At 43.0% G+C, this 19,721-nt stretch overlaps 1 protein-coding gene across 9 annotated transcripts in view; it reads left to right on the top strand.

The window, feature by feature from the left end:
- sobpa (sine oculis binding protein homolog (Drosophila) a) overlaps positions 1-19,721 on the top strand; it is a 327,837-nt gene that overhangs the window by 50,097 nt on the left and 258,019 nt on the right. The window contains exon 1 of one of the 9 annotated variants that reach the window (XM_080192851.1): positions 3,164-3,251. The exons of 7 other annotated variants lie outside the window; for them this stretch is intronic. In XM_080192851.1, the coding sequence (XP_080048977.1) occupies positions 3,243-3,251 (9 nt within the window). In that variant the 5' untranslated portion in view covers positions 3,164-3,242. Of the gene's footprint in view, positions 1-3,163; positions 3,252-11,523; positions 11,733-19,721 lie in introns of those variants that run through there. One more of the 9 variants, XM_080192856.1, reaches the window with a different exon arrangement.

Raw genomic sequence — 19,721 nt, forward strand, 5'->3', positions numbered from 1 at the left:
GACTGCAATCCTTACCAGGATGTTTATGCAATTGTGTAGAAGAGAAATTCTCCTCCAAGACAAAATGATTATTCCAGATTTTTCCATGTGAATGTGGTAAAGCTCATTGTGTCCTTCTGCTGGAGAACATTTTAATTGATGTTGAATTTGCTGTCAGATGTCAAAGCTGTTAAGATCTGTTGATAGCCAGTGGCTAATGATAATGGATTGCATAAACTGTATAGGCTTAGAAGATGGCACATTCAGTTGGCAGTGTGTGCTGCAACAGCAGAACTTTGATAGAGACAGGATTTGAGTTGGCACAATTGGCTTCCGTCTCCCTGAACTGAGAGGAGAGTCAACCAAATCTCACAAGAAAGTCCAGGTTTTGGCTGGAAAGGTGTTAACATTCAGCTTTGTATTTCTGTATTGCCTATTGGCAGTTGCAGAGGAGAGAGACTCTTTATGATTGAGGTCTAAGCTGTTTAAGGCATATCACACTCAGTTCAAGTGAGTGCCTTAAGAAAACTAGGGTCGGAGGAGGGGTAGAGAAAATGATGGGAGATGCTCAAAATAATTGCAAAGATTTATGGAAATTAATCCTTTTTTCTGTTTCTGCAACAACATGGAAGCAACTGCATATTAGCTACCTGGAGAACATAAATGCAACTGGGTTAAGTTGTTGAGCTGTCCATTGTTACAAAGCCTTCCTGCAGTATAACAGAGTGAATTAGATGCCACAGAAACCAGTCCAATGGAGCGAACTAATGTGAGATTGAGACATTTACCCAGAGGTACTTAAATAAATTTCATACTTGTGTGTGTGTGAGCAGAAAATAATTGTTTTATTCTACTTCCCTGATTCCATTTCACCATCCCTTGGAAACCGAAGAAAAATAAGCAATTTTTTCAACTATGAATTAGTCATCACCAAATGAATAGTAACTTCTTAATTACTCCGCTGTGGAGTATTTGTCTGGTGTACAGGAAACATCCAGTGCTTATAATGGATTACCATACAAGTTTTTTTTAACAAAATAATCATGTACTGTTTCTGTGCTGTACTTTCTCAATCCCAATTTATGGTTCACATAAGCCTTTTTCTGTATTTAATCTTAATTTTTCAATATATCCTTCTATTCATTTCTTCGATGTACTTATTCGGTTTCCCCCTAAATGTATCTATAATACCTTTTAAATAAATAAATGTCTGTAAATCAGCCCATGGGAGTTTTCTTGGCTTCCAACTTCAAGAAAGAAACTGATTCTAAATGTATCCATTTTACATCTGTTGTTGCAAACAAACCAGTTTCTTTTTTACTGTTGAGTTGTACATTGAAACACTACTTGTTGATGCTCAGACACTGAACAGATAGGATGGTGTCTGATTGTCATAGGGAGTGATGGAGAGGAGACAAGTGATTTGGAGGAGGGAATGTGTGGGGCCCATCGTACATTGGCTGGGATATTACTGGGTGGTGATGTCAATTAGAAAAGTCGGGTATGGAATAAGTTTACCATCTTCTCTTTCTCCAAATATCATTGTTCATTTTAAATGTGTGTATTTGCGATGCTGTCCTGAATACATGAGAAACATCTTGGCATACAAGTGAACGTAATGGGACTGGGACTCTTTTCCTTTCTGTTGCACATGTAAAGTCCATCTGTTGGGTATATATGTTGGCATGTGGTCTGCAGTATTCGATCTGCAATATCTGTTTGGATAAGGGACATGTTTTTAGCCACAATAGGAAATTAATCTAAACAAAATGAATACTACTTGAGACCTATCTCTCCTAATAATAATGCATGCAAGTCAGCAATGAGCTGGGGAGGAAAACAATGAGATTAGTTCTTGGAATGCTAGCAGGGCTTGGGTTGTTGCTGTTTTGGATACAAGCATTTTTGCAACAGAGGAATAAATATATGTGTAATTATCTTGACCATGTGAAGTTGGGCAGTAAATGTAATTTGATCGTGACATTCCACTTTTCTTTTGGTACGCCAGCAAATACTCGAAGTGGTAATCCTGAAGATAGTTCTAGTGGTAGCAGGCGTCAAATGAAAACTGCCTCAGAGGAAATGTCTCCTACAATGATGCCAACATAGTGTCTATCAAGTGGTCTGTGGTTGTATTCTAGCCATCAGAAAGCACCCTGCAAAGTATACTGGTATCAATCCCACTCCAATTCCTCAGTATTGTCAGCTGCCCTTATTCAAAACAAAAGGATTCCAAAAAAACCTTAATAAAATGATTGATGTTACAGTGGAATAGGATGCAGCTTGTCATAGTCATAGTCATCCCAACCACTTGTGTCACTGAGTTCCAGTGAGATACTGAGTGGAGATTAGTTGTACCACACATTGAGGTAGAATCACCAGAATGTTGTTGGGTGGAAGACACATTAACTGCTCCTAGGATCAACATTATTGTTTCAGGCGTTCAGTAGGAACACACTGTAAGCTTGTACTCGTTAGAGTTTAGAAGAATGAGGGGAGATCTCATTGAGACGTATAAGATGATGAATGGGATGGATAGGATAGAGGTGGAGAGACTCTTCCCGCTCAAAAAAGACAGTAGGACTAGGGGGCACAGCCTCAAGATAAAGGGGGGGGCGGTTTAGAACGGAGTTGAGGAGGAACTTCTTCACTCAAAGGGTGGTGAATCTCTGGAATTCTCTGCCCGTTGAAGTGGTGGAGGCTGCCTCGCTAAATATTTTTAAGAAGCGGGTTGATGGGTTTTTGATAAGAGAGGGGATTAAGGGTTATGGGGAGAGGGCGGGAAAGTGGAACTGAGCCACGACAGATCAGCCATGATCTTATTGAATGGCGGGGCAGGCTCGAAGGGCCAGATGGCCTACTCCTGCTCCTATTTCTTATGTTCTTATGTTCTTAAGTGCACGTACTTTTGATTTGGATTTATTCTGGTTTATTATTTAATTGAGGCTCCATGTAGTTAAACAGTAGGGAGGAACTGCCACAGGCAGCAGATATGTGCTTTTTCAGCACTGCTTGGAGCCAGAAGGAAAAGAATGTTATCCCTGACCCCTGAAATAAGTCTGTCCTGATCTTAGCCTTGTCACCCATGCCACTCTCAACTGTCCACTGACCTCTGAATTTCTCTTCTTGCCAGGCACTGTTCCCTGTGGTTCCCTCAGACTTTCTAGCTCTACAACTGCCCAACCTGCAATGAAACTAGGTGAACTGGAGGCAAATGCGCAGAACAGAATTGGACAGTGTCGACTGACCACTGCGCAGGAAGAATGATGATGGTGAAAATGTCTTTTGTAATTGCTCATGTACCTAATGAGGAGATTTCGGGTTTGCTCACTTTGGCTCAGTGCTGATGGGTCAGCCAGGGCTCCTGCTCCTGATTGCTCTGCAGCAGCCTCTGTCATATCCAGCCAGATTATAGACAGTGGATTGAAATTGGCTGCAACGTGCCAAAACTTACTGATACTTAAAGCCTGATATTAACTTCTTTTGGGGTTGGTGAAGGTGGCAGGAGAGGGTTTTAGATGGTGAGAGGGATTTTGTTGTATTCCCAATTCAGTCCCTCCACCTGAATTCATGCACTTGAATCCCAGAGGGCTCAGACCAAACTTTGATGATTATGAGAAGAGACCTGAAGTACTGGAACTACTGGGTCACTATTAGGTGATTACGGAGCTAGAGAAGGTTGAGGAGATTTATTGGAGTTTCTTTGAATTCTGAAGGATTTTGTTAAAGTTGAACAGGGGAACACTTATTTCCTTTAGGTGGCCAGTCAGTGATGAGAGTTTCAGCATAAAATTTCCACTGAGGCTAGGGAGAGAGATGCAAAGCTTTTTAATTCCGAAGCATGTTGCAGCAGATCTTCAGGGGTTGCTTCTGGAGACCATTGCATAGCTTAAGACAAAACTGGATAGAGATTTGAAGTCCTGGAGGGAACTGCACTGTCTGGAGAGAGTAGGATTATTTTTCGGATTGTTTTAGTGAAGAGTCAGACAAGATGGGTTGAATGGCCTCCTGAGCTCTAACCTTGTTTGGTTCTATAGGTTGGTTGATATTGAAAGGTCTGTGGGATGGGGGCTTTGGAAGTTCACCGAAACCTTGAAAACATACATGCGTAAGGTCCTAAATGACTTATCAAACAAACGTTTTCCACAGTGGGCTTCAGTTATTTTGCAGCTTCAGTCTGAAATGACACACTAATTATTATTAGCATAAGGTGCAATTTTATAGCAGAATAGTGTGTTCCAACATTTCAGACGCATTTTTTTAAATGAATGTGCTTTATGTTACTATGCGGAGCTCCTACTTGGGAAAGGATCCAGAATTCTGAAATCTTTATTCAAAAGAAGATGAATGGGGGCGTGAACAGATGGCTCCCAAAGTGTACTGAGTCCAAGTGGAAGGGAGGTGCAAACTGCAGCAATAGTGCTGATTCTGCTTTCTTCTGCACACATTTGGTGTTAAAAACTCATAAATATTTTGCCACCAGGTTGATAAGGCATCTGCTGTACAAAGATAATTGTGTACTGATGGAGCTTAAGTAGTACAACTGTATATTAATGCATCTTGTGGTAAGTTAGATTTTACTGAGTGGCTCTACACACAGTGTTGGGCGGGTGACCCTTGGCTCACCTGACATGGTGAAGCCTCGAACTCAACCACACTGACACGATCGAGAATTGAGCAGAGGTGGGGCCAGGGGAAGTGCTGAGATGGAGTGGCAGGAGTCACTTACACTGCCTCATTGTGTGCCTCGGCAACTATGAGGAGGTTGGGGATAAAGATTTCCTGTGAGCTTCCCGCTGAGTAGCAGGATAAGGACTAAGAAGAGCGAGGGGAGAGAGTGGGAGATAAAATAATGCATTATTAAACAAACTGGAAATGAGCTGTTCTGACAGATGTGATTTACGTGAGTGAACATCACAAAATGAGTGCTGTTTATCCTTTTAATATGTAACTGCTTAACAACAATTATATTTCAGGTTATAATGCAGGAGTACAGCAGTATATCACATGATCATATACCGTGACCAATATCCTCAAATACAATGGAAGGGCATAAGACAACAGACAGTACAGCACAGACAACTACAGAAAGAGTCTTATGAATACAGTTTCTTAGAGTTTTAGAGGTAGTCATGTAGCACAGTGGTTTTTGTATGGAATAATAGGTAGTTGGGAGGAAGTTACATACCTGTAACATAATCAAGGGACTCAGATTACATCTCTCATAGTTTATTAATGTAATTTGAAACCTGAGATTCTATTACAACCTTGAACTCCCTCCTGAGTATCTGTTACTTGTTATTTTATACATTGCAGGCGGCCCCCTCTTTTACATTGTTTCTGGGAAACGTGCAAAAAGAATGTTCCGGGGCAATTTTCTGTGTTAGCAAGTGAAATATGTTTTGTACCAGTGGCTTGTGGAGAAGAGGTGATAACAATTAAGGTGAGCAGTGTCATTTTTTGAAAAGGAGACATGGCTAGTCTCAGTAGTTTTTGTGGGTGTATGTCTCAATGGTGGGTGACTTTCCTAATATAAAAAATTGTGGAAGGTTCAAGATTTGCATTATTTGGTCCGTGCATTAAAAACATAAAAACAGGAGCAAGAGTAGGCTGTACAGCCCATTGAGCCTGCTCTGCCATTCAGTATGATCCTGGATGAAGAAAAGGTTAGGAGCATGGGGGAGGGAGGCAAGAAATCAACCCTGGCTTCCACTTCTGATCGTTATCGAACAATTTTTGTGGCTGTCTGTTGAGGACATTCTTGGATTCATGATGAGTTTTGTTTCAGTATGGATTTTGCCCTTGTTCTATTTGAGTCTGAAGTGAACACCACTTTGATGCACTAATTGAAGTGCATTTATGCATTAATTTAAGTGCAACATAATTTCTAAATTTAAAAGGTGGGGGGGAATATAGAGTTAATTTACAAAGCAGTTATGTTTAAATATGAAGTGATGTATGATTAAACTGTGCAGAAGTGGTCTGTACTTGTTCCAAGCCCATCCTCCAGATTTCCTCCCTTTTGGTGTAGAAGATATTGGCTCCAGTGCTGGTGAACCTCCACCATTTGATTTAGATAGGTGAGCCTCAACACTAAAAGCTGGGGCTGAGCACAATTCTGTGTTAAGTCAAATTCTCTCTTCTGCCTAATTGATTGAAGTCAATTGTAATTGCTCAAGTAATGTCCCTGTAAGGTTTATCAGATTTGAATCGAATATCATCATGGTACTATGTTTCCCTGCAGATGAGACGTTGAACTGAGATTCACACGTGCACTCCCAGGCAAAGAGGAAAGGTGGTTTCAAGGTAAAGCGGAGCTGTTACCTCCTCCTGTGTGCTGCCCAATCCTCAATCAATTGTTAAAACCCATTCTCCGACCATCATCACATTGCTATTTGTAGAAGCCTGCTGTACACAGTTTGGCTGCTCTGTTTCACACTGCATGAGGGAATCAAATATAAAAAAATCTTTGTTGATTGTGAAGGGATTTCAGATGCCGTGAAATCAGGAACCGCAGTTAAATAAGTGCAATTCTTCCTTTTTTTTAACAAAGAATAAAGAACAGTACAGCACAGGAACAGGCCCTTCGGCCCTCCAAGCCTGCGCTGCTCATGCACCCAACTAGACCATTTGTTTGTATCCCTCTATTCCCAGTCTGTTCATGTGACTATCTAGATAAGTCTTAAGTGATCCCAGTGTGTCCGCCTCAACCACCTTGCTTGGCAGAGCATTCCAAGCCCTCACCACCCTCTGTGTAAAATACGTCCCCCTGACATCTGTGTTGGGGGACGGCACGATAGCACAGTGGTTAATACTACTGCTTCACAGCTCCAGGGTCCTGGGTTCGATTCCCGGCTCAGGTCACTGTCTGTGTGGAGTTTGCACATTCTCCTCATGTCTGTGTGGGTTTCCTCCAGGTAGCCTGGTTTCCTTCCACAGTCCAAAGATGTGCGGGTTAGGTTGATTGGCCATGCTAAGAAATCTCCCCTTAGCGTCCAAGGATGCGTAGGTAAGAGGGATTAGTGGGTATAATATATAGGGATATGGGGGTAGGGCCTGGGTGGGATTGTGTTCAGTGCAGACTCGATGGACCAAAGGGCCTCTTTCTGCCCTGTAGGGTTCTATGGTTATTCTATAGTGTTGAACCTTGCCCCCCTCACCTTGAATTTGTGACCTCTTGTGTTCGTCACCTCCGACCTGGGAAAAAGCTTCCCACTGTTCACCCGATCTATGCCCTTCATAATTTTATACACCTCTATTAGGTCGCCCCTCATCCTCTGTCTTGATGACACCAAGATTGGGGGAACGGCAAATTGTGCGGAGGGTGTGGAGAGTCTGCAGAAGGATCTAGATAGGCTGGGCGAATGGGCCAGGAAATGGCAAATGGAATTTAATGTTGGCAAGTGTGAGGTGGTCCACTTTGGTAGGAAGAATGGTAGGAAGGACTATTACTTACGGGGCGAAAAACTGCAGCAGGCGACGGTGCAGAGACACCTCGGGGTCCTTGTGCATGAGTCGCAAAAACCCAGCTTGCAGGTGCAGCAGGTGGTCAGGAAGGCGAATGGGATGCTGGCCTTCATAGCGAGGGGGATTGAATATAAAAGTAGGGAGGTCTTGCTGCAGCTGTATAGGGCATTGGTGAGGCCGCAGCTGGAGTACTGTGTGCAGTTTTGGGCGCCGCACCTGCGTAAAGATATTTTGGCCTTGGAGGGAGTGCAGAGGAGGTTTACTAGGCTGATTCCGGAGTTGAGGGGGTTGAGCTATGAGGAGAGGCTGAATAAACTGGGCTTGTACTCGTTAGAGTTTAGAAGAATGAGGGGAGATCTCATTGAGACTTATAAGATGATGAATGGGATGGATAGGATAGAGGTGGAGAGACTCTTCCCACTCAAAAAAGACAGTAGGACTAGGGGGCACAGCCTCAAGATAAAAGGGGGGCGGTTTAGAATGGAGTTGAGGAGGAACTTCTTCACTCAAAGGGTGGTGAATCTCTGGAATTCTCTGCCCGTTGAAGTGGTGGAGGCTGCGTCGCTAAATATTTTTAAGACGCGGGTTGATGGGTTTTTGATTGGAGAGGGGATTAAGGGTTATGGGGAGAGGGCGGGAAAGTGGAACTGAGCAGCGACAGATCAGCCATGATCTTATTGAATGGCGGGGCAGGCTCGAAGGGCTGGATGGCCTACTCCTGCTCCTATTTCTTATGTTCTTATGTTCTTATGAAAACAACCCCAGTTTACCCAATCCCTTCTCATGGCTGAGACTCTCCACACCAGGCAACATCCTGGTAAACCTTTTCTGTACTCTTAAAATCAGGGTTTAAGTGATGTTGAGGAATTCATAAATAAGGGACGATATAACTGAGGTGGATTTTGCTGTCCCCCCACAGTGACAAAAGAGGTCACTCAACAGCTCTGGGGGGTTTTCCCTTGGCTCACACCACACTCAGAGATGCCTGAGGACAGTTGTAACTTCCCCATTGAGTCTGGTTAATTTAGCACACATTAGGGATAAAATTCAGATCTTTCCTGAGAAGTCAGCCATTCGGCCCATCAACTGTGCTATGCCATTCAGTGAGATCATGGCTGATCTGATATAATCTTCAACTCCACTCTCCTACCTTATCCCCATAACCCTTGGTTCCCTAACTGATTAAAAATGTATTTATCTCAACCTTGAACATACTGAATGACCCAGCCTCTACAGCCTTCTGTGGTAAAGAATTCCACAGATTCACTATCCACTGAGTGAATCTCCTCATGTCTGTCTTAAATGGGTGACTCCTTACTCTGAGATTATGCCTTCTGGTCCTAGAATCTCCCGCAAGTCTCGAAGTGCATCAAGGTAGATAAATCCCAGGATATTGTGGGAGGCAAGGGAGGAAATTGTGGATCCCCTAGCAGAGATATTTGTATCATCGACAGACACAGGTGAGGTGCCTGAAGATTGGAGGGCAGCAAATGTTGTGCTTTTGTTTAAGAAGGGCTACAGGGAAAAGCCTGGGAACTACAGACCGGTGAGCCTAATATCTGTAGTGGATAAGTTGTTGGAAGGTATTCTAATAGACAGGAGCTACAGGCATTTAGAGGCACAAGAACTGATTATGGACAGTCAACATGGCTTTGTGAGTGGAAAATCATGTCTCACGAATTTGATTGAGTTTTTTGAAGGGGTAACCAAGAAGATAGATGAGGGCAGTGCAGTCGACTTTGTCTACATGAACTTTAGCAAGGCCTTTGACAAGGTACCGCATGGTTGGTTGTTTGATAAGGTTAGATCTCATGGTATCCAGGGTGAGGTAGCCAAATGGATACAAAATTGGCTTGACAACAGAAGATGAAGGGTGTTTGTAGAGGGTTGTTTTTCAAACTAGAGGCCTGAGACCAGCAGTGTGTCTCAGGAATTGGTGCTGGGTCCATTGTTATTTGTTATTTATATTAATGATTTGAATGAGAATTTATGGGGCATGGTTAGTAGTTTTGTAGATAACACCAAAATTGGTGGCTTAGTGGATAGTGAAGAAGCTCATCTAGGATTGCAATAGAATCTTGATCAATTGGGCCAGTGGGCTGATGAATGGCACATGGAACTTAATTTAGGTAAATGTGAGGTGATGCGTTTTGGTAGATTGAATCAGGGCAGGACCTACATAGTTAATGGTAGGGCATTCAAGGAGTATAGGTTCATAGCTCCTTGAAAATGGAGACACAGGATGGTGAAGAAGGCACTTGGCATGCTTGATTTCATTGATCAGAGCATTTAATACAGGAGTTGGGATGTTTTGCTGAAGTTGTACAAGACATTGATAAGGCCACATTTGGAATATTGTGTACAATTCTGGTCACTCTATTATAGAAAGGATATTATTAAACTAGAAAGAGTGCAGAAAAGATGTACTAGAATGTTACCAGGATTTGATGGCTTGAGTTATAAGGAGAGGCTGGATAGACTGGAACTTTTTCTTTGGAGCATAGGAGGCTTAGGGGTGATCTTAAAGAAATCTATAAAATAATTAGGGGCACAAATAAGGTAGATAGTCAACTCAATCGAGGGATTGAGTTTAGGAGTCGGGAGGTAATGCTGCAACTTTATAAGACCCTTGTCAGACCCCACTTGGAGTACTGTGTGCAGTTCTGGTCACCTCACTACAGGAAGGATGTGGAAGCTATTGAGAGGGTGCAGAGGAGATTTACAAGGATGTTGCCTGGATTGGGAGGCATGCCTTATGAAGATAGGTTGAGGAAGACGAAGGTTGAGAGGCGACCCGATAGAGGTTTATAAAATGTTGGGAAGTATAGATAGGGTGGATTCTTGGAGGCTATTTCCCAGGGGTGAAATGGTCGCTATGAGAGGACACAGGTTTAAGGTGCTGGGGAGCAAGTACAGACGAGATGTTAGGGGTAAGCTTTTCACTCAGAGGGTGGTGAGTGAGTGGAATCGGCTGCCATCGGTGGTGGTAGAGGGGAACTCACTGGGGTCTTTTAAAAGACTTCTGGATGAGTACATGGGATTTAATGGGATAGGGAGTTACAGATAGTTCTATGGCCTGGTAGGTATGGATATGATTGGCGCAACTTGTGGGCCAAAGGGCCTGTTTGTGCTGTACTGTCCTATGTTCTATGTTTTCCCAAAGGTAGGGGAAGATTTAAGGTGAGTGGGGAGAGATACAAAAGGGTCCAGAGGGGCAATTGTTTTACACAGAGGGTGGTGAATGTCTGGAACGAGCTGCCAGAGGCAGTAGTAGAGACGGACACAATTTTTTATTTTAAAAAGCATTAAGACAGTTACATGGGTAAGATGGGTATAGAGGGATATGGGCCAAATGCAGGCAATTGGGAGCTTCGTGGTAAAAACTGTGCAGCAGGGACAAGTTGGGCCTAAGGGCCTGTTTCCATGCTGTAAACCTCTATGACTCTAAGAGGAAACATTCTCTCAGTATCGACTGTGTCAAGCCCCCATATGGCACATCTCTGTTCAAGGTAGTGTTTATAGTTGCTGAAGATCCTAATCTACAAACTTTCGCAATCTTAAATCTTCCAGCAGAGGAAAGAAATAATGTTTTGGGAGTCTTTGATTTGTAAGATGACACTAGCGTTGTGGCATGGGTTCATGGCATCATCATTGCCTTCTGCATTTCAATCAGAGATGCAAAATGAGACTTAATGCCACAGCATGACAGAAATGCCACCTCCCTCCAGCATATGCAACTGAAGTAACCTTCTGATTGCTATTCATTAATCAGCGTTCAGCCTCCCATTCTAGTTAGGAGGTTTGAAACAAAGGGAGATCAAGCAGCTATGGGATGGAATTATAAAATAATTGGTGATCTCTTGTGACATTTATGGCATGTGCGGGGGAGGAGTGGGTGAGAAAAAGAAGCACATAAGACAAATAAAAGAATTTTTTTTGTGTGCTACTTTTACTTTTACATGTGGAGAGAGAAAGGTGAACAGTTCCTGACTAAGCTGAACGACCTTGTCAATCATTAAATCACAAGTTAGTTATTTGGAAAGTGGCTCCTTTTGGCACGTTGCGGCTGCGGAAAGAGAAAGATCAATTTTCTATTTGAAAGGTGGAGGGATTTTTTAAAATTTTCTACTCGAATAACAGCAAGGACTTCATGTTTGCAAGCGCACCAGCTCCAAAATGATTCAGATTACTCTGGCGGCACTTCGAATGCAGTAGACTGTGAAGGAAATGCATTGTGCGGAAGTGAAGGGAGGTGGGAGTGCTGCAATCCATGGATTTGCATCATGGTAAATCCAAGGTCACCAGTTCTCTAAGTGAATTAAACCTTGTTGAATCTTATCTTGGCTAATGCAGCACAGACCAGAAATCGAACTTGGCAACTCCTGGTTCCCATCTCTTAGTCGTATCCCAGATTGATTCATTTATTCAGTAATCTTGCGTGGGGCACTGCTCGGGCCATCTAGATTTAATAGATTAGTTTTATAAGCGTACAAAGGATAGAATCTCCTTGGGGTAGATGCTGATTTTGTATGTCAGTGTGAAATGGTCGGTTGCAAGTCAATGGAAATAAAAATTGAGACAGATGTCAAACATCCTGTAGCTTGCCAGCACCCTTTTCACACTGTGACACAAAGTGAAGCTGCTTACAGTTTGTGTTTTATGCCCCCTAAATGCATCATCACTTATTTGGAATTTTATTTTCCTTTTTGAAGTTTGTATAGTTTAGGTCTTTTTGCAAAGGGAACAAATAATCTTGTGAACTATTTGTTCAATTCCACTTTGTTTGGGGTGGGTGGGTGTGGTGCGGCAGTTGGTGAAATTAAAGATGATTTTGTCATGTTATCTTGGTTTCTAATTTCACCTCAAAAACTTGAGAAATGTTGAGCGGATTGTGCTCCCTGTTCAGAACCTCGACAAACCCAATCAGTTTCTGGATTGTGTCCAAACTCTTGGTTCCTTTTACCCCTCTCTGCAGAAAGCTTGATCTGCCTTTGCCAATCTTTTGAGTTAGTAAATGTGAGAAGTATTGATGCCAGATTAAGCATGTCTAATCGCTGGCAGCATTTGCTTCCAGATTGCTGGTGTTCTCAGGAAATCTGGAGCCATTCCGTCCCCGGTTTTCTTACTCCTCCTTCATTCCTACAGAAATTGATTCATTACCAAAAGGCTTGGTTCCATGGGTGCTGATTTGCTTCCAGTATCTTGGCCAAATGGCCATTACATATAAAGAATTAATTTTGGCACCATGACAATCTGTCCTTACCTGATGTCTTCGTAGGGGTGTGAACCCTCCCAAGATAGTCCAAGAATTGATAATTAATGTTTGGAATGGTGCTGCCAGGAATCTGAGGAGGAAAGTCCAAGGAGCAACCAACAAAGTTTAATGTTTATTCATTAGTGTCACAAGTAGGCTTACATTAACACTGCAATGAAGTTACTTGAAAATCCCCTAGTCGCCACACTCCAACCCTGTTTGGGTATACTGAAGGAAAATTTAGTATGGCCAATGCATGTAACCAGCATGTCTTTTGGATTGTGAGAGGAAACTGGAGCACCAGAGGAAGTCCAAGTAGACACAGGGAGAAAGTGCAGAGTCTGTACAGACAGTAACCCAAGCCAGGACCTGGGTCCTTGGTGCTGTGAGTAAGCAGTGCTAATCACTGTGTCACTGTGCCACCAACAAAATGGGTTTGTAAAATTTGGTTTTAACACTTAAGTTTATTAGTTTAAAAAAAATTGGGGATTTGGCTGGGGCAGAAGAAAATTGCTCCATTATTGGTTACAATTAAACTAATTGGGTGACAGTCAGTTCACATGAAAATTGGCATGGGGAGATAATGCAACCAGACAAGGGAGCAGTGAAGGGAATGTGGGAAGGGCTGGTTCAAGGTGCTGAAACCTCTGGAGTGCACTCAACCAGAGTGGTTAACTCTTGATTCAATGAAGCATGAAGGAGAGCATGTCTTTAAAGTTAAAATTTTACTTATTAGTCACAAATAAGGCTTACATTAACACTACAATGAAGTTCCTGTGAAATTCCCCCACAGTCCAGTCGCCACAGTCCAGTGCCTGTTCAGGTCAATGCACCTAACTAGCATGTCTTTCAGACTGTCGGAGGAAACCGGAACACCCAGAGGAATCCCATGCAGACATGCAAACTCCGCACAGACAGTGACCTAAGCTGGGAATTGAACCTAGGTCCCTGGCACTGTGAGGCAGCAGTACTAACCACTGCGTCAGCGTGCCACAGTCAGGAGCAGCAACAGGCTGATCTAAAGATGAGTTGTCAGCCTGGTAAAGTTACAACACAGGACTAACTGCATGCCAAAAAGTGAAAGCAGTATATAATATAAAGAGTCAAGTGATTCCACAATCAACAGGTCCTGCCACAACCACCCAAAAATTAAACTGTGAACTGAAAAATAAGGCTGCATAACTATCCCCATCCTCCATGTTGGGAAAGCCCAGCACATCAGTTCAAAAGGTGACGCTGAAGCATTCGCAACAATCTTCAGCTACAAGTGCCGAATGGATATCCATCTCGCCTCCTCTTGAGGTCCCCCGCATATCACAGATACCAATCTCTTGCTCAGTCAACCTGGCTTCAGGAAACAGCTGAAGGTACTGGATGTTGCAAAGGTTATGTGTCCTGACATCACTCTGGTTTTGGAATTAAGGCTTGTGCTCCAGAACTAGCTGCGTCCTGAACGAGGCTGTTCCAGTACAGCTACAACACTCGCATCAACCTTGCAATGGAGAAAATTAGTCAAGTATGTTCTATACAAGAAAGAGGACAAATCCAACTCTGCCAATTACCACCACATCAATCCACTCTCGATCTTCAGAAAAGTAATGGAAAATATAAACTGCAAATATCAGAGCATATGTTCCGAACCTGCCAAATGTCCTTCATCTTGCTTTCATCTTCCACAAACAAGATCATCTGTTTGTTTTTGTGAAGCTGATTGAGAGATAATTATTGGCCAGGACACTGGGGATAACTCCCCAGCTCATCTTTGAATTGGTGCCAATGGTCTTTTGCATCCACCCAAGCTGACAGATGGGAGTTTGGCTTATTATCTTATCCAGAAGACTGACTTCCAACAGAGCAACGCTCCCTCAGTACTGCATTGCGGTGTCAGTCTTGAGCTTGAACTCAGTCCCTGGAGTGCGCCTTGAACCTGGTGCCTTGGGGAATCAAAGGTGCTATCAACTGAGCCATAGCTGATACACAATATAGAAGGGAAACTGAAAAAGAAAATGAAAGACAAAGAGAATATGAGAAAAGTCTGGCAGCTAACAAAAGGAATTCAAATGTCTTCTTTTAAAGTTCAGTTATTAGTGTCACAAGTAGGCTTACATTAACACTACAATGAAGTTGCTGTGAAAGTCCCGCAGCTGCTACACTCCAGCATCTGTTTGGGTACACTGAAGGAGAATTTAGCATGGCTAACGCACCTGACCAGCATGTAATTCGGACTGAGGCAGGAAACAGGACCACCCGGAGGAAACCCACGCAGACACAGGGAGAAGTGCAAACTCCGCACAGACAGTGACCCAAGCCAAGAATCAAATCTGGGTCCTTGGTGCTGTGAGGCAGCAGTGTTAAACACTGTGCCACCGTGCTACCCCAGGCATATAAATATGAAGGGGAGAGATGGGCTTATTAAGGGCCAGAAAGGAGACCTACACAAGGAGGCACAGGGCATGGCTGAGGTTCTAAATTAGTACTTTGCATCTGTCTTTTGAAGGAAGAAGACACTGATAAAATCATAATACAGAAGATGGTAGCTGAGATATTAATTGATTTAAAAATCGATATAAAGAGTACTTATTACAAAATCACCAGCATGAATGAGGTTGCTGAGGGAAGTTAGGGTAGAAATTGTGAATATACTGTTCATCATGTTCCACCCTCCTTAGCTAGGGAGGTTTACCAGGGGACCAGGGAATTGCAAATATTATACCCTTGTGTTTTTAAAAAAAGGTGTAAAGGTAACTAGACATCAAAGCTGGTAAGTTAAACCTCATTTTGGAAACAATAATCCGTGACTAAATTAGTACATTACTTGGATATATGTGGATTAATTAAGGAAAGGCAGATTTGTTAAAGCATTTTTTGATTGGGTAATAGAGGGTTGATGAGGGTAACATAATTGATATGGTGTATATGAACAAAGTGCCACAGAAGAGGTTTGCCAGCAAGGTTGAAGCTGATGGATTAAATGGGACAGTGGCAGCAGGGTATCAGTGGGTAGTGGTGAATGGTTGTTCTTCAGACTGCTGGAAGGTATATTGTTTCCAAGGGTACATACTGGGACCATTGCTTTTCATGACTGGCATGTACGAGGTAAAAATTAAAAAATTTGCAGGTGAAATGGGCAGACATGCGGCAGATGAAATTTAAAGCAGAGAAGTGTGAAATGATAGGTTTTGACAGGAAGAATGAGAAGATGCAATATACGCTAAAGAATATATGTGCACAAATCATTTCCAGTGGCAGGGCAGAATGAGAAATTGATTAAAAATGGCAGACAAGATTCTGGGCTTTACAAGTAGAGGTATTGGGCAGAATCATCGTGAGTGGGACAGGACCATGCAAATATCCGTTGACCTCGGGTGGGATTTTCCAGCCCTGGAGCTAGCGCAGCTGAAAAATCCCACCCATTGAGTACAGAACAGGGAGCTGTGGTGAACCTGTATAAGACACTGGTTTGGCCTCAGTGAAGTATTGCACTCAGTTCTGGGCATCAAATTTCAGAAAGAATGTGAAAGCATTGGAGATGACGTAGAAAAGTCTTAAGAGAATGGTTCCAGGGATAAGGGCTTCAGTTACTTGGATAGTCTGGAGAAGCTGGGACTGTTCTTGTTGGAGCAGAGAAAGGTGAGAGGAGATTTGATAGAAGGAGACAGATTTCAGTTGATTGGCAAATGAAACAAATGCAACATGAGGTAGATCCAGTCAGAGTTTTCAAAAGGGAATTTTCAATTTTCAAAAAGGAAGAGAAAAGAAAATGCAGGATTACGGGAATAGTGTGGGAGGAATGAGGCAAGTTAAATTAACCTCTGATCTAGAATCATTCTGTGATTCAATGGTAAAATAAATGCATACCTAGTGGCACGACATGTGTTGCTTTTCAGCTACAAAGCTGTCAGGGAAGTGGGATGTTGATTTTTAAGTTCTGTAAATAGTTTAAAACAAATAAACTAAAACACCCTCTTCCACAAAAAAAAATTATCCAGAACTGTGACAATCCTGCCCAAAGTGAGTATCTACATATCTACTTAAGTGAACTGACAATGTCATTAGTATTTGCATGTGATAAAAAGAATGAGCTGGACAGAGAGAAGCAAATTGGTCCAAATTTGAATCTGATTCTTTTTAATATTATTTTGGCATTCCCAGTTCAACCCAATTATGGATGTGCCATCATCACAATGTCTGTAGCAATTTCGCATAGCCAACAAAAAATCTTATTGGGACAACTAAAGAAATGCAATACATGTGACCATGTCAGTATCACCCTGTCAGTCTTCCGTTCATTCCATACCTTCCATCCCATTCACACGGGCCACAATGGACCTTGTTGTCCTACATGAGAACGAAGAAAGTACAACACAGAAACAGGCCCCTTGGCCCTCCAAGCCTGCACCCACCATCCTGCCCGACTGAACTAAAACCCCCTACCCTTCCGGGGACCATATCCCTCTGTTTCCATCCTATTCATGTAATTGTCAAGATGCCCCTTAAAAATCACTACCGTATCTGCTTCCACTACCGCCCTGGCAATGAGTTCCAGGCACCCACTACTCTCTGTAAAAAAAAAAATCTGCCCCGTACATCTCCTTTAATTTTGCCTCTTACACCATAAACCTGTACCCCCTAGTAATTGACTCTTTCACCCTGGGAAAAAGCTTCTGACTATCCACTCTATCCATGCTCTCATAATCTTGTAGACTTCTATCAGGTCGCCTCTCAACCTCATCGTTCCAATTAGAACAAACTAAGTTTCTCCAACCTCTCCTCATAGCTAATGCCCTCCACACCAGGCAACATCCTGGTAAATCTTTTCTGTACTCTCTCCAAAGCCTCCATATCCTTCTGGTAGTGCGGCGACCAGAATTGAACACTACATTCCAAGTACCGCCTAAAGTTCCATAAAGCTGCAACATGACTTGCCAATTTTTAAACTGGCCGATGAAGGCAAGCATGCCTTCTTGATGACCTTCTCCACCTGCAGTGCTACTTTCAGTGACCTGTGTACCTGTACACCCAGACCCCTTTGTCTATCAATTAAGAATTCTACCACTTACTGTGTATTTCCTATCTGCATTAGACCTTCCAAAATACATTACCCCATATTTGTCCAGATTAAACTCCATCTGCCATCTCTTTGCCCAAGTCACCAACTGACCATTTGGGCCAGTGGGCTGATGAATGGCAGATGGAGTTTAATTTAGACAAATGCGAGGTGATGCATTTTGGTAGGTTGAACCAGGACAGGACTTACTCAGTTACTGGTCGGGCGCTGGGGAGAGTTACAGAACAAAGAGATCGAGGGGTACATGTTCATAGCTCCTTGAAAGTGGAGTCACAGTTGGACAGAGTGGTGATCCTGTTGTATCCTCTGACGTCCTCACTGCTATCCGCAAATCCAGCAGCCTTTGTGTCGTCTGCAAACTACGAATCAAGCCAGTTGCATTTTCCTCCAAATCAAAATTACAAAAAGCAAAGGTCCCAGCACTGATCCCTGAGGAATACTGCTTGTTACAGCCCTCCATTCAGAAATGCACCCTTCCACTGCTACCCTCTGTCTTCTTTGACTGAGCCGGTTTTGTATCCATCCACTGCTACCCTCTGTCTTCTTTGACTGAGCCAGTTTTGTATGCATCCACTGCTACCCTCTGTCTTCTTTGACTGAGCCAGTTTTGTATCCACTTTACCAGCTCACCTCTGATCCCATGCGACCTCATGTTCTGCAACAGTCTGTCATGAGGGACCTTGTCAAAGGCCTTTCTGAAGTCCATGTTGACAACATCCACTGCCCTACCCTCATCAATCATCTTTGTCACATCCTCAAAAAACTCAATCAAGTTCGTGAGACACAATCTCCCCTTCACAAAACCATGTTGCTTCTTACTAATACATCCATATGACTGAGTTAAGTTTTGAATCCATACCATAACTAAGAAATGATTTGTTCCAAACTCTGCTCCAAACACCAACTACTCCTAATGCCTTCATTCACATTTCTGTTGGCTCTAGCCTCAATCTCTCCAACACACTTCCTGCTGGTTTCCATTCTGTCACCTTTGATTTGATTTATTATTGTCACATAAAGTTATAGTCATAGAGGTTTACAGCATGGAAACAGGCCCTTTGGCCCAACTTGTCCATGCTGCCCTTTTTTTAAAAAAAAATCCTTAAGCTACTCCCAATTGCCCGCATTTGGCCCATATCCCTCTATACCCATCGTACCCATGTAACTATCTAAATACTTTTTAAAAGATAAAATTGTACCTGCCTCTACTACTACCTCTGGCAGCTTGTCCCATACATTCACCACCTTCTGTGTGAAAAAATTGCCCCTCTGGACACTTTTGTATCTCTCCCCACTCAGCTTAAACCTATGCCCTCTAGTTTCAGACTCCCCTATGTTTGGGAAAAGATATTGGCTGTCTACCTTGTCTATGCCCCTCATTATTTTATAAACCTCTATAAAATCAGCTTCCTACACACCAGAGAAAAAAGTACTAGGCTATTCAGCCTCCCCTTATAACTCAATCCATCAAGTCCCAGTAGCACCCTAGTGAATTTTTTCTGCACTCTTTCTAGTTTAATAATATCGAAGGTCGGTGGTGTTGTGGATGATCTGGAAGGATGGCAAAAGTTGCAGCAGGACATAGATAGGATGCAGGACTGGGCGGAGAAGTGGCAGATGGACTTCAACGCGGATAAATGTGTTGTCGTCCATTTTGGCAGAACCAACGGGATGAACGAGTACACTATTAAGGGCAGAAGTCTGAGTAGTGTTGAGGAGCAGAAGGATCTTGGGGTCCGGGTCCACAGGACTCTTAAATCGGCCTCGCAGGTGGAGGAGGTGGTCAAGAAGGCGTATGGTGTACTGGCCTTCATTAATTGAGGGATTGAGTTTAGGAGTCGGGAGGTAATGCTGGAACTTTATAAGACCCTTGTCAGGCCTCATTTGGAGTATTGTGCGCAGTTCTGGTCGCCTCACTATAGGAAAGATGTAGAAGCTATTGAAAGGGTGCAG

Source organism: Carcharhinus amblyrhynchos, chromosome 7 (genome assembly GCF_965287045.1).
Source record: "Carcharhinus amblyrhynchos chromosome 7, sCarAmb.v2.hapA, whole genome shotgun sequence".
NCBI lineage: Eukaryota > Metazoa > Chordata > Chondrichthyes > Carcharhiniformes > Carcharhinidae > Carcharhinus > Carcharhinus amblyrhynchos.